The sequence below is a fragment of the Sparassis crispa genome (assembly GCF_003851025.1).
Source record: "Sparassis crispa DNA, contig_000004F, whole genome shotgun sequence".
Classification (NCBI taxonomy): domain Eukaryota; kingdom Fungi; phylum Basidiomycota; class Agaricomycetes; order Polyporales; family Sparassidaceae; genus Sparassis; species Sparassis crispa.
In genome coordinates this window covers 2,952,920-2,966,838 of record NW_020939751.1, presented here as the reverse complement: position 1 = coordinate 2,966,838, position 13,919 = coordinate 2,952,920, and the positions used below count along the sequence as shown (strand labels likewise).

At 54.2% G+C, this 13,919-nt stretch overlaps 4 protein-coding genes across 4 annotated transcripts; 2 read left to right on the top strand and 2 right to left on the bottom strand.

Moving 5' to 3' along the window:
• Positions 1 to 160: 160 nt before the first annotated feature.
• Positions 161 to 1,429, bottom strand: SCP_0510170 (tRNA-dihydrouridine(16/17) synthase [NAD(P)(+)]; the record flags this gene model as incomplete). The annotated part of the gene is made up of 5 exons (XM_027759070.1): positions 161 to 371; positions 432 to 563; positions 615 to 936; positions 991 to 1,086; positions 1,147 to 1,429. 5 exons carry the CDS (start codon positions 1,427 to 1,429, stop codon positions 161 to 163), a joined length of 1,044 nt encoding a protein of 347 aa, XP_027614871.1.
• Positions 1,430 to 1,616: 187 nt separating this feature from the next.
• SCP_0510160 (hypothetical protein) lies at positions 1,617 to 4,618 on the top strand (the record flags this gene model as incomplete). The annotated part of the gene is made up of 16 exons (XM_027759069.1): positions 1,617 to 1,799; positions 1,886 to 2,111; positions 2,161 to 2,333; positions 2,388 to 2,497; positions 2,553 to 2,691; positions 2,748 to 3,188; positions 3,246 to 3,261; positions 3,327 to 3,346; positions 3,405 to 3,419; positions 3,478 to 3,809; positions 3,880 to 3,907; positions 3,966 to 4,094; positions 4,152 to 4,192; positions 4,257 to 4,327; positions 4,411 to 4,459; positions 4,567 to 4,618. 16 exons carry the CDS (start codon positions 1,617 to 1,619, stop codon positions 4,616 to 4,618), a joined length of 2,025 nt encoding a protein of 674 aa, XP_027614870.1.
• A 5,043-nt stretch (positions 4,619 to 9,661) lies between these two features.
• SCP_0510150 (Probable D-xylulose reductase) lies at positions 9,662 to 10,978 on the bottom strand (the record flags this gene model as incomplete). Its single annotated transcript, XM_027759068.1, has 4 exons — positions 9,662 to 9,952; positions 10,006 to 10,414; positions 10,480 to 10,771; positions 10,834 to 10,978. The coding sequence occupies 4 exons, from the start codon at positions 10,976 to 10,978 to the stop codon at positions 9,662 to 9,664; spliced, it is 1,137 nt and encodes a 378-aa protein (XP_027614869.1).
• A 432-nt stretch (positions 10,979 to 11,410) lies between these two features.
• Positions 11,411 to 13,779, top strand: SCP_0510140 (Uncharacterized oxidoreductase; the record flags this gene model as incomplete). The annotated part of the gene is made up of 6 exons (XM_027759067.1): positions 11,411 to 11,492; positions 11,550 to 11,830; positions 12,934 to 13,047; positions 13,110 to 13,243; positions 13,519 to 13,678; positions 13,762 to 13,779. The coding sequence occupies 6 exons, from the start codon at positions 11,411 to 11,413 to the stop codon at positions 13,777 to 13,779; spliced, it is 789 nt and encodes a 262-aa protein (XP_027614868.1).
• Between the last annotated feature and the right edge of the window lie 140 nt (positions 13,780 to 13,919).

Sequence of the window (13,919 nt, the reverse complement as noted above, 5' to 3'; positions counted from 1 at the left end):
TCAGTCTTGTATGGTAATAGGTTTTTTTAGGCTAAATGGAACGCCTTGTAACAATTTCTGTAGCCGCTACTGAATCCAATGGTGGTTGGCCATGACCTGAAACCACATCTTCGGGCTACTCCCCCATGATCCACTACAGCACCGAGGATAGAGACAAGTGTTATCTGACGAGAGATATTGCCGATAGCACTTCATCCATACTCTCTGGCTGACCGACCTCGTGGAGGCCGTCTGCTTCCAAGTCATCTCCAGGAAAAGGTGCGACTCCACGCCATCGCTGCACCTTCACCCGTAAAAGCCGTTCGATGTCGTCGACTGACTGACAGCGATTCAGTGCAGTCCTGAACTTATTGAACCAAGGCCGCCGACCACTGCGTACATGCAAAGCTTCAATGTAAATGATGCAAGGTATTGAAAAAGATGGGACGTACCATTGGTGGTCAACGAAATGCCGAACATGCGTTTGCATGGTCTGCAAAATCACTGTGCTGGGGAGTGCGCGACATAGATCAAGATATTCCAACGAGATCTTCACAGGATCGGGAACGACATTCGCGAACAGACTGCGAAACGAATGTGAGTTGAGCACTAGCTAAGTTGACCTGAACACGTACCATGGATTGGCCAGCAAAGTCTCGCCCACCATAATCCCATCCGCCCCCGTATACGCGCGATTTGTCTCGACATCTTCCCATATGCGCACATTCCCGTTACTCACAACCGGTATGGTTAGGCCCTCCTTCAGCTTCTTTACCTGCTCCAAATCGGCTGCACCTTGTCGGCGCCTCCGCGCGGAGACGTGGCGCGCATGAAGGGTAACCCACGACGCTCCCGCGCCTTCCAGTCGCTGCGCGAACTCGATCGTCGCGGCTGCTGGCTGGCAAAGTCGAATTTTCGTTGAGACTGGGACTGTGAGCGAGCGAGACATTGCTGAGACTGAGTGGCGCTCATCAGGCCTGCGTGTTTCCAGGTGCGCAGTGCGACACGTACCTATCCCCTCTACGAGGGGCCAATCTTTCCGGCCGAGGAGGTACGCTCCGTAATGCCCGTCTCGTGCAGCGTCCTGCGGACAGCCGAGGTTAAGATCTGCCAGACTTGTGTTCGCGGTCACTCCTGCTTCGATTTGTGCCATAAAATACCGCTCACCGATGGCGTCACACGACCCCTGCACAGACCTTGCGGCCTTGACCACGATCTCCGGGTCGTTTCCGCATAGCTGTACAACTACAGGTCTGTCAAAAGGATCCCCCAGTTCGCGCAAATGAAATTCCAGGTATTCGTGGTCGTTGAGAAGACGATCGGGAAGGAGCATTTGGGTGTAGACGAGCGAGGCCTTGTATCTTCTGACGAGCTGCCGGAATGGTAGATCGCTCTGGTTGACCATCGGGGCTGCTATGTTGCTCAGATATTCTGTCACTGCCGGTGCCATGATGTTGGTCGTCACCGCGTGTGTTCGCGGGAGTTGGAAGGCACGACGATCGCGAGATCGACGAGTTGGAAGTCATCGGACTCGTAGACGATATGGGCGCCTATCTATATAATTGTCAGTGTCGCGGTCCGAGTCGTCGACGTCTTCACACACGGTCTGTTACGCAGCACGTCCGCCATTGTCCGACATGCTATCGCTGAGAGCTGTAGCTGTTTTGCTCTTCGCTGTGCTGGTTATCAATGCTGCTGCTGCCCCTGCCTCGAGAGATGCAGATCCCTGTGCTGTCATCGCTGGCAAGAAATGGGTGTCACCTCAGGAAGTGAGAGATTGCTTCACCTCTTTTCCCGTAGACCCAGAGATTAAAGACAATGTGAGTCCTTCGCGCTGCGGAGAGACGTGAAGCTTTAACAATGCAGCGGTCTCTACGAACCTGAATACTACGATATAATGCTGCAGATCGTCGAAGTTGTGAACAAGACGTTGGCCTTTCATACGTCTGTAAACTATCAGCGCCAGGCACCCCCTCCGTTCTCCCTTGATGTCCATGAAGATGTACTGGGAGATCTTGCGCGCATCAGTAGCCAGGAGTACGCGACGGACTTTGACCTTCATCTTGACATATCGCGTACGCTCAAGAGGCTGAACGACGGGCACTGTGTCTACATAAACTTGTGCTATGACTGTACGACAGAATTGTCTGCGATTTTACCCGCACTTTAACGCGTTTGCAGCACTGTACTTGACCTTCCTTCCTACCCCGCTGGTATTACTATCCGATGTGGAAGGATTCCAAGACGTGTACATCGCACCAGAGGCGTGGACCGTGGCTTCAACTGAATTTGCTGACCAGATAGACGTGTGGCAGGATGCCCTTCCTACAGGCTTGAAAGGCCAGCTGAGCTCTGTTCGTGCCTCTTGAAACGAGAGGCACTTCTCTGACAGTGACGTCACCCAATAGTTGTCTGCCGCAAAAGTGCTGCTGATCAACGGCCTCGATCCATTCATTGCGATAGATGACAACGCCCATGTTACTGGCAGCTACCAGGGCTTTGGAACGCGTCAGAACTCGTGTGTTGTTCCGATGTTCGATATATCTATGCAAACTGAGGATAAAGCCCGTCAGGTTCTTCTCCAGCTATGGTCGCTCGGCAAGCGGATGGAACTATATGATGGGCAATTTTGCACAGCTATCTCTTCCACTAGCTGATTCTGCTACACTCACGATCCAACGGCATGACAGCAGCGCTGTAGAAAACATAACGGTATCCCAGCTCAACCCATTCCGAAGTTCAGAAGCTCATATATGGCGATAATTTAGCTCCCATATCGCTCGCGAATCAGCTCTTCAGCCGTGAATTGGACAGACTCAATTTCATTTCGCCAAAATAACTGTATAGCAGTCGAGGACACGAACGGCGTTGATATCTACACTACCAAGCAAGACAGCAGCTTCCTTACTCCGGGTACCCCGTCCCAGCAGCAACCGTTCAGCCTTAAGAGGACGCCCAAGCACTTGATGAACGAGCTACTCGATGTTGCTCGGCACCAGAACGTGGAACTACCGGCTGAGCGTGTCCCCGCCTCCCCCTTGAACGGGAGTTCTGGTGTTGCGCAGTTCTTCATGCTGGATGATAATATGACCGGTATCTTGATGCTGGGCAGTTTTGCTGAGAGCTTCTTTGATGACCTCCAGGAAAGCTTGTTGATAGGCTTGCAAAATCTGCAGAGCAAGGGTGCGACCCAGCTGATTGTCGACGTGGTGAGTCAGCTCTGCGGAGCCATTTAGGCATGAGGTTGACCGTCGTTTTGACGCTAGACGAACAACGGCGGAGGTGCGTTAGCTATGGTGTTCGTTCAGCGAGATGAAGTTGTGGCTAAGTCTCTCATCTTCCGGCAGGTTACATATGCATTGCTCATGTGAGTTCATTTCATCGAATTTCGAGGCAGAAGTGACCAACGAGATCTCCACGAGTAGTGGCTGCATCGTATTGTGAGCCCGTCTCGTATTTTCTCATATTGACAAGGGGGTCCAACATCGAGTCTCGTAGATCGCGGGCCCTTCCCCAAGTACAGTTCCCCAAGCTGGATTGGCGACTGAGGCACGTGCTGGACCACTTGCTCAGCTGGTAGTGAAGGAGATTGCAAAGGGCGCCGACCCGGAGAACTTGCTCCTCTACAATCCACTGTCATGGGAATTTGCGAACCATACCCCGTTCCCTGCGCATTATGATTGGCTTCAGCCCCCGGTCGAGTTTATGATCAACGGAGAACATGACGTTTTCAGCCAGAGGCTCGGAGATGAATGTCAGCCGTTCGAACTCGATCCTCCCAAGGAAGCTTTATTTGACCCCAAGAAGGTTGCGATCGTTAGTAATGGCAGGTCGGTGGTCTCGATCTTACCTGTAATGGTCGCGGAATTTAAGAATGGGTCTGAATTGAATCCTCTCCAGATGTGCGAGCTCGTGCTCACTATTCAGCGTATGTCGTCTATTAATCCTCAGCAAGGTCACACTCATGGCGACGACTCACAATGCAGATCACGATGACGAAGCTGGAGAGTGCCAAGACTGTAGTGGTCGGTGGTAAGACTGACGTCCGACAGCAATACTGTGGCATCGTCGGCGGGCAATCGACACGTTTCGCTGACATCGATACGGAGATCAAGGTGAGACCATGAATGCTGTCACGAAGGAGTGCCGACTGCATATCTACCCCAATATAGACGGCTCGCCTCAAGAACCACTCTCTCGCCCCTCCTGACTTGTACGTGATGCTCAGCTGTTATCATGTCCTGTCGCTCATATCGTTCCGCCTCGCCGGGACACAGTAAGACGAACAGCATACAAGGCATCACGTGGCGCCTCGGTTTCGGTATCGATGATCCTTCACAACCAGAAGGTACGTCTGCATCTCATTTGGGGCCTCGACAAAGAGTCCATGGCGAGAGAGAGCTTGGTACTGAATTGATTATTCTTTCGTAGAATGGCAAGACCATCCTGCTGATGTGAATTTTCCGTTGACGCCTGAGACGTGAGCATCGACTTGTCTTTTCTCGTGATTCACCCACATTGGAGGGACCATTCCCTCTTCCCGAATCTTGACGGCTCCTTTGGAAACTAATGGGCTTTTCTGAACAGGGTCAACAATCCCGTCGAGATATGGAAACAGGTCGCCAAGACCGTGCTTTGAAATGTATTTGTCTTATAGAATTTTTCAGGAATCTCGAGCTGTAGAGTACACCCCATCATCATGCTACAGAACCCTGCTCTGTCAAGTGTACTCTCTCGTGAATCGGACATTGGGTTTCTGGCTCGAGGCAATTGCTTGATGAGTCCTACATGTAGGAGCCCCCATCGAGTATCTAGAGGGCGTTCCCATGAATCCGCTGGAAAGATCCATGTAGCGCTTGTTATGTGCGCGTTCCCATCTATATTAACAAACTGTATTGAATTCACCAAGCAGTGGGAGCATCTGGCATCGATGGTCGAAGCTGTTGTCCCTGCGGAATTTACGTGGTGCGTTTCTTGCCTGTCTTACTGAGTGGTCACGACGGTTCACCATACTTCCACCCATATTATCATTCTTCTACCGCGACATTGATATGAAATGCTAGTTGGTAAGTGACGATGCCTATAACATTATCCTGCTGCGTGGTACTTCGTCGAGGCTCTCTTATATGAATGAACAGGGCGCCATGATGCTTGCTGGCCTCGAGGAGATTCCGCAATGGATAACTTTGCTTCCCCCAGCAACATGGAAATAGCCAAGCTTTAGTGGCATCATTGGTCACGCATTGGTGCCGGCCAGCGCCATAGCCCTTTTCCTTCTTTAAGTACTCATGCTAGCTTCACTTGCACCTTCTCATGATGTGGATGGCGGCTACCGGCAAACGAAGAACCACGTATACCGACTCGTCATACAGTCGGCCCGCGTCGACCGCATTCACCTGACCCACCCACTTACAGCCGAGGTAACAGCCGTTCATCATCACGGTGAGTATGCATATAGTTCGCCTAGTCGCATCTCATACATCATTGCGTTAGGTCTTGTTAGACTACTGTCGTCATATCTGGGGCTACCATGATGAACTTGTGCGGTCTAGAGCGCGATTTGTGACGTCCGGGTCAGCAGTGCATCGTTCGCAGCTCCGGCTAGTTGCGCGGGTCCATGCAGACAGCATCGCTGTGTCCTCATCGATCGAGCCCGGAAGAAAAATGAGGTGTAAGCTTAACCAAATCATCGCTCTGTGCCCGCACTGGTACTCATGCGGATGGCCTTTACGTCAAGGTACCCAGGCAGCCCTGGGACCGTCGGTCTCCAGTGCCGGTCGCGATGCTTCACGCGGAGGAAATAAGTCACGAATACGAGGGACACCGCCGAAGATCTGGCTTGCACATGCTGCCCCGTTCTGGGGATGTTGGTTCTGAATGCATTTGCTACACAGGTTTAATTTCCGTGCTTGGTCAGTGGGATGGTGCCTTGGCTTGAAGTCGATCGTCAATGGGTCGCAGTGGCTGCTGTGGCCGCCAGGGGAACATCTCCGCTACATCGACCCATTGTGTACTGACCTCGGAAATCTTGTTTCAGGCTCATCTCGCTGGTTTTCGTGCCCAAAATCTGGACGTCGTGCAGCTGAATCACTCTTAGCTAACTGCGGAAATCGGGCCGGAATTCCGCCACCTCTGAGCATTCCAGCTTGCACATCCGCAGATGAATATCAGAAATATCAGATGCGGTCCATTATCGTATCTGAATGTTATTCTGATTTGTCAATCAAACCATCTGGCCGGATACTTACATTGACAGCAGACAGCATGCGTGGCACTCCAAAAGCGCGGTCGTTCTCCTTCCGACGATACACATTTCTCGTTTCAGGAATTCGTGGAAGCTTTGTACTCAGCAAATCTTCCATCAGATGCCCACCTAGCCAGAGAGTTTTGGGCTAGACCATGCCGTTATTCCAGAGCGTGATGCTTCCTGAAATTTGCAGAATGCCGTGTTTCAATATGGAAGAAAAATTGCATAGCATACTTGTTCTGGAGCAAGGCAGTCGTCTCTCCAGCAGGTTACTTGCTGCGCTTTTGGCACGCGTTAAAAATGTACGGGGCGTCTCTGAAGGTCCTACGGTATGTCTGTGATTGAGTTATTATCATACACTAGGTACGTTTCCCATATGCTACATTCGAACGTGCCCATTCAAGATTGATATCATGTACGGTAGTCTTTGAACCCTAGATGGTATCCGTCGTCTTCACTGGGGAAGTGTACGATTCTAGGCGAGAACGGTCGTAACGGTCAAAAATTAACTTGAACCGATCCCCTCTGGCAATTTAATTTCACATCCAGCTCCTGCCACAGGCCTCCGCCATAAGTGCCTCTATCCTACAGCGTCGACGAATCGGTACCGGGTTCATTGACGGCGGACGACTGTAAGTGTTGTTTTTCGTTCATATCGAAGGACAGATGGTCTGGTGATCAGCCTGCATGGGAAGGAGGGTCCCGTGCGTGTCTGCGTCGTCAGGACTATGTGTGATGTTACGTCAAGGAAAGCTTGAGACAGTAATTCTGCATGAGCCGGAGACATGAGCTATCTCGCACTTTGCACACAATAGATGCTTTGACTGCTTCGGGGGTCCCTCGTCGAGTCAGGTCCGGTTACCGTGGACGCACGAATGAATCGACGAGCGTCACGTTAGACCCGCAAGATAAATTCTTCTTCCCACTGTCTCTTGTCTTCTGACGGCATGTCTGCATTTTAGTGACTGCTTATGGTCATTCTGGCCTTTTATCGGCCATTTCGCGGGTGTTCCTTCGAAGACGATTCTGCACGCGCTGACGCGCGCCGTTGCTCGGACGTGCCATACACGAGAACTGAATGTATCCAACTTGTTCAAGGTTCATCCCATACAGTATTGACAGCTAGTACGTCAAGCGTCCGTCCCGTTTTGAACTCTCAACGACGGAGCTTGTGCCTCTTCTTACCAGTACGTACATACGTACTCCATAGCTGGCGAGGAACTCTGCATTACGGGCATGTCAGATCCTTTCACATGCCCGATACGTTTCTCGGCTAAGATACATTCTGCACCAAAGCAGGACCGTTGATCCGCATGCATTGGAATGGATGTCCTCATCCTTCAGCCACACCCCCGATCTCGGACCTGCTGCGAGAATAATTGCCAAGACGGCCTATCTCTTGCCGGGAGCCGATCTACGCTTGTGCAAGAGCTCCGGATTGCGCAAGTGTCTGCACAGACCTGCACCTGTGCGACTTCCGCGAGCCGACGAGCCTTCCAAGGATTAAGTTAGTTCAAATGGACTATCTATCACCTTTTCTGACGGGGCAGGCACTACACTCTACCCGGTCCTCTTTTCCTCGTCCTTCGCCGACACTAAGTTTGGCACTTATCGATGAGCTGCGGGCCTGTGGATATCGCAGTGGGACCGTCAAAAATTCAGGCGAGGTGACGACGGGGATGTTCGTGGGTCCACCACATCCTATAGCTAAACTCTAACCGCCATTTTCAGATGGAAGTTGTGGTGTCGGCGCCAGCACTCAATTGATCGCGCTCCTCCGAGTTTCTCCTCCCGCCCGGCAATAATTCTAGAGTGCCCTCAGCAAGCTGGAAGTGAGACTCCCGCATCCGAGAACGCCAGGCCTGATTGACCCTCGGATCGTGTCCCGGGCGCCCCCATCTATTGACTGTTACCTTTTCAAGCGCGCGGTGTCTGGTGGGCATCGGGCCGGTGGGCCATGCCCTGCCTGCTAGCGCTCCTCCTGCAGAGTGAGTCCGTCAGGAGAAAGACCAGGATCTCCCGGATGGCTGCACGCCGTTGCCTTGTCCGTGCATGCGAGCCCTCATCTCCGGTACAAGTTGCTGAGTCACGGAGCACGCGTTCGCGCTCGGGCTTTAGCCCACCTCCGCAGCCGATCTGGGTGAGTGTATGGGCTTATGCGTCGCCTCCAAGGCCGCCACGGACCACTTCTTCATCGATCCTCGGCAGCCGCAGCCTGCCATTTGTCTTGCAGCTGCTCGCGCGGGGTGGGGAGTTGGGAATATGTCTTGAAAAAAAAAGCTACAATGCCGTTACGGTCTTCGCGCTCAACCAACAAATCTGATAAAACTGAAGGGTGACACTGTGCACTAGTGCATGTGTTTACGAAATTGCAGGATTGCTGAATGAGACATCAAGTACGGGTTTTGCGGTCGGCTACTGAGTAGGTACACTGATACCATTGACATTGTGTATGACTGACCCAGGTACCGTGTTCGACGTAGTAATATACCTTAAAGCACTACATCCCAATAGGTGTTTCTGAAATTCTGACGCGCCAGCCCGACAAAGTGTAGCCCGATCTAGCAGTCACGGTGAACGTGACAGCCGTGTCACAGCCTGTATGAACAGATTCGGCAACACTCCCTGCATAAGATAGTGTACGCGTCGACCCACGTAACGAATAGAGAGAAACTGGGTAGATGTACTAGTGAAGCTCCAGCGTTCGAAAATCCATAACTGCCCCCGCGATAGTAAAAATCAGATGTGAGCGTGCACAATTGGATATTGCGCCGTCGAGATCACGGCCGGGGCGGGGCGGGGTGCGCACACAGAGCGGAGGAAGCGCCGCGGGGAAGGCGGTGTAAATTCCAATTAGGGCCCAGGAACGGGAGAAGGAACGGCGGACGGAAGGACGGACGGGCGGGGTGCGCTAACTTGCGCGACAAAACGTCTAGTACGCTTTCGAATTTCGCTCATTCGCGGCAACGTGTGTCCCAGGACGTCGGCGTCCTCCACGCTTCTGTACTTCGCGTGGCACTGGCCGCGACGACGCGTAGGCTGAGTAATTGCTGTTTCTGCTCGCGACCGAACGTGTATCGTCGCCGCGGAACGCCGCGCGAAACCACCCGCACCGTGACGATGAGCAAGACATGCAGGTATATTCATTCCGTATAGTGCGGCCGGAGCATGGAGTGTATAGGAGTGCGGATAGACAGATGCGCGGTAGATAGACACGAAATGTGGAAGACACGTACACAGCGATGCAGAGCGGGAGAAAGGGTTGTAGAGATACACACGCCAGTGTCCTCGCAGGTGGCGCGACGGGAAGGGGATACAATAGCCTGATAGCGAGCGAAGGTGCGCGCAGCGCGTACGTATGTAAGGGGTAAATTTCTATGGTCATTATGGGCGAGAGCCGCAACAGCGTAAATAAAAACTGAATGGCGGAGTCTATCATTGCGAGCCGACCATGACTTTGAGGACCATGTGGCCCTGCTCGTCGCGGCCCTTAGCGAGGAGCTCGAACGCACGCGCAGAGTCCTGGAGGGCGAAGCGGTGTGTGATGATGTGCTCGACGTTCGGGAGCTTCCCCGACCCCAGCAGCGCGAGCGCGGCGGGGTACGTGTTTGCGTACCGGAACGAGCCGTGGATGTCAACTTCACGCGTCGCAGCCGCGGAGAGCGGGAGCGTGACATTGCGCGCGCCCATGCCGACGAGCATCACCTTCCCGCCCGTGATGGCGGCCTGCGCACGCGAGGTCAGTCATCAGTCCGCACTTGATGCAGAGCATCACTCACATGGATGGACATCTGGATACACGGCTCCGCACCGGTACACTCGAAGACGATGTCGAACCCGTCGGGCATGTCGAACTCGCTCAGCGCGGCGCTGACGGTCTCCTTCGCGCGCCGGAGCTGCTCGTCGGTCGTCTTCGCCTTGTCGACCATGGGAAGGCAGTACACCTGATCCGCAAAGCCTTGCTCGCGCGCGAAGTTGAGGCGGGCGGGGTTGATGTCGATGGCGACGACGCGGGGCGCGCCGTATGATTTGGCGAGGGCACAGGCGAGGAGGCCGATAGCACCGACACCGAATACGAGGACTGTGGAATGGGAGGACGGGGTGAGTTCTGCGCGGCGGGCTGCGTGGAGGAGGACAGAGAGCGGTTCGGCTAGTGCTGCTTGTTCGAACGTGCAGTGGTCAGGTAGTCTGGTGGGCACGAGAGCCAATTAACTTCGGACTGCCATGAACAGCAAAGAAAACAGATACGCAACGGGTGTAGTACGTGTGCTGGGTGGTTCATGCGGTCTTGTAGCGTGCCGTCGGAGTGGGGGAAGGTTTTGGCGCTGCTGCAGAAGCGCATGTTCTTGCAGAGGTTATAGCGCCCCTTGGCACAGTAGTTGCAGTTATTGCACATGATGCCGGCCTCGATGGCCACGCGCTGCCCGGGTACGAGGTTCTTCACTCCCGGACCAACCGCAGTGACAACCCCTGCTGATTCGTGGCCTAGCACGAGTGGAGACTGCACCACAAAGTCGCCGTTTCGGCCATGCATGTAATAGTGCACTGCGAAAATCATCAGGGGAGACGTTGCGGTTGGAAATCCGAGAAAACAAACGGATGCTCACAGTCACTTCCGCAGAGACCTGTCGCAACTACCGCGACCTGAGCTTGGCCCTGTTGAGGTGGCCAGAGGGTACGCTCCTCGTAGCGAAGATCCTTCGCACCGTGGAGGACGACGGCGTGCTGAGCGGGAAGGGCGATAGGGGACATTGTTTGGTACGAGATGGGGAGGAAGTAGAGAGTACAGGGAGAAGGGACATTGGTGATTTTATATTGCGAGAAGGTGGTGTCTCGTGAGGGGCGTGTTCAGCGCTGGAACCGGGGCCACTTCTGTTATTCCGGGCCGAGTGACCGAGCAGGATCGACCAGCAGAGTGTTACGTAACGCGCGTGCAGTCTGGTTCCCCGTCAGAACGCTTCCTCCCTTCATCTCTAGTTCTTTCCCTCTTCCGGACGCCAGAAAATCGGCTCTTCTCTCTCCCAATAAATTACCGCGGTTCTTCGCCGAACTTGGCTCGGAACTCGCGCCGAGCTTCCGACCCGGGGAAATGACCGGTCTGGGGTACTTCCACCGTCCTGACCTGGACATTATCCACAACGATTTATACTCTTCCTTCCGACATGTTCTCCCCACTTTACAACAATGGATCCAACTCCGTCTGTACCAGTTTCCAACTTGTTCTCCCTCGCAGGGCAAAACGTGCTCATAACAGGCGCCACCCGCGGTGCGTACCTGCTTCCCCGGAAACTTTCTCTCATTAACGCCTTTCTCCCACCCACAGGTATCGGGGCCGCCTGTGCAATAGCTCTCGCAGAGGCTGGCGCCAGCGTTTGCCTCGTCCAGCGCCCCTCTAATCCTAACCATGCCACCCGCGATGCCATCCTCGCGCTCGGTCGCACCGCCAAAATCGTCGAGTGCGACCTCGCTGACCTCGAGTCCGTCAGGGCTATCTTCTCCAAGGCGCTTGAAGCCATGGGCGGAGAGATCCACGTGCTCGTGAACTGTGCAGGCATTCAGCGGCGATCCCCGGCAGTCCAGTTTCCCGAAAGCGACTGGGATGATGTGCGTACACTTCCACTTCCGTTTCCCTTCCCAATCTCCATTTTCTTTTTGTCGGGTCCGGTTGGGCCTCGTACTTAACTTTTGCCTTACTTGTGTGACGTCAGGGGCTTCCCTTCTGCCCGCATTTTCCCTCGTCCAATTTTGGGTGCGCGCATCGTCGTCACTGCTCGCGCTTCTTGCCCTTTTCTCTTGTCTCGCTGATGCGAGTATTCCTCGTTTGCGCTAATCATGACTCCTTCGTCCCGCTGGATGCAAGCGATCCTCTGTTTGCAGCGGCTTTCTGGCTCTTCCTATTATCCTCTCTAGGGTGCTGGGAAACGCCTGTTACCGCTTCTGCGGGCATATGGGTCGTACGGCACGTGAATGGTTCATATACATTCCGATGTATGTGAAAGCATTCACCGTCCATTGACCGTGTATCCATCACTGAAGTGGTCCCTCGGGTGCAAGCAACCCATTTCCTTGCAAGCCCTTGACTATGAGGGTCTCTGCGCACTTTCAATTTTTGTTATCTATTAAATCACACTTGTCCTCTGTTTTCTCCTCTATGGCATTGTGTCTGACAAACCCGTGTCGCTTTCCCTCCTGCCATTTATGTCGCCGCACATCCTTACCGCATCCCTCCATCTCATCTCATCGCCCGCATCGCATCTTCCCGTCGATTGGTTCGCGTGCGGATCCTTGACGCGATGCTCGATGCTCGATCGCGAATCTCCTGTCTTCGACGCCGTCTTGTGCCGTTCCGAAACCGTCGCTCCGGTCTTCTACCGCAATGCGCATCTCATTTCGCGCGTTCGCCGATGTTCTGCGCTACTCCGTAACCTTGGCCCGATGTCTTCGCGTCTGGCCGCGCCTGGTCCTTGCCCACACACCACGACGTCACCGCTGTGCGTTTTCCTGACGTGGATGCCTTCGCGATCGTCCTGTGTGCGCGTGTGTGCCTGGTCCTTGCTATGTGTTTGTCATTATCGCACGACCTTCTCCGCCATGCGTGCGATCCCGCCATACTTCCGTGCTGCTCTTTCCTCGCGCGGCGTATCAAACGCACCCTTCTGATTCCGAATGGTGTACCTCCGAACGAACCTGAACCTGGCCAATAATAGGTGCTCAACGTGAACCTCAAATCGATATGGCTGCTCTCGCAAGCAGCGGGAAACCACATGGTGCCGCGCCGCCGCGGCAAGATCATCAATTTCTGCTCGCTGCTCACATTCCAGGTGCGTTCGTTGCGCTCATTGCGTCCGTGCTCGTCATCTGACGCGTGTGCGCGACTTGGCAGGGCGGGATCACGGTGCCTGCGTATGCGGCTGCAAAGGGCGCGCTCGGGCAGCTCACGAAGGCGCTCAGTAATGAATGGAGTAAGGATAATGTGCAGGTGAACGGGGTTTGTCCGGGGTATATCGCCACTGATATGTGAGTGTTGTCATTTTTTGGCGTTTGCCACGTCCATCAGTGTCTGCATTGTGTTTTGTCATGGAGCCTCTCTCCTTGGTTCCCGGTGCAAACGTGCTGGCGTCTCGGATAGTACTTGCGATCGTGCGCGTCTGCCCGCCATGCGTAATCGTTGTTTTGGCTACAGTATTAAATAGCTGTACGCCAGTTGGCCGCGATTGTGATCGGGAGATGCGCGCACCGCGTTCTGTCCCTCCTGATGTTTCGCATTCATACACTGATGAAATACCCTGCAGGAACGAACGCCTCTTGCACGACCCTCAGCGCCTGCGCCAGATAACGGAGCGCATACCCGCAGGGCGCTGGGGCGAGCCCAAGGACTTCGCGGGCCCCGTCGTGTTCCTCGCGAGCGCCGCGAGCCAGTACGTCTGCGGGGAGCTGCTCGTCGTCGACGGCGTGAGTACTATTCCACTCCACCATTCTCGTCGTCCGCTGTCATGCCGTTCCAGGCTGACGGAACTTTGCTTTCGGCTTCGCAGGGCTGGATGGGCCGCTAACGCGTCGACTGTGACCACCGCGCAACGCGGAGGTGGAGTGGGAGGAGGTGGAGGAATCTCGCTGTCATCGATCAACGAAGCTGTAGCCCTTGTTCTTTCTGTACACTATGTTACCTCAGTGTCCGCATGACCACCCACAG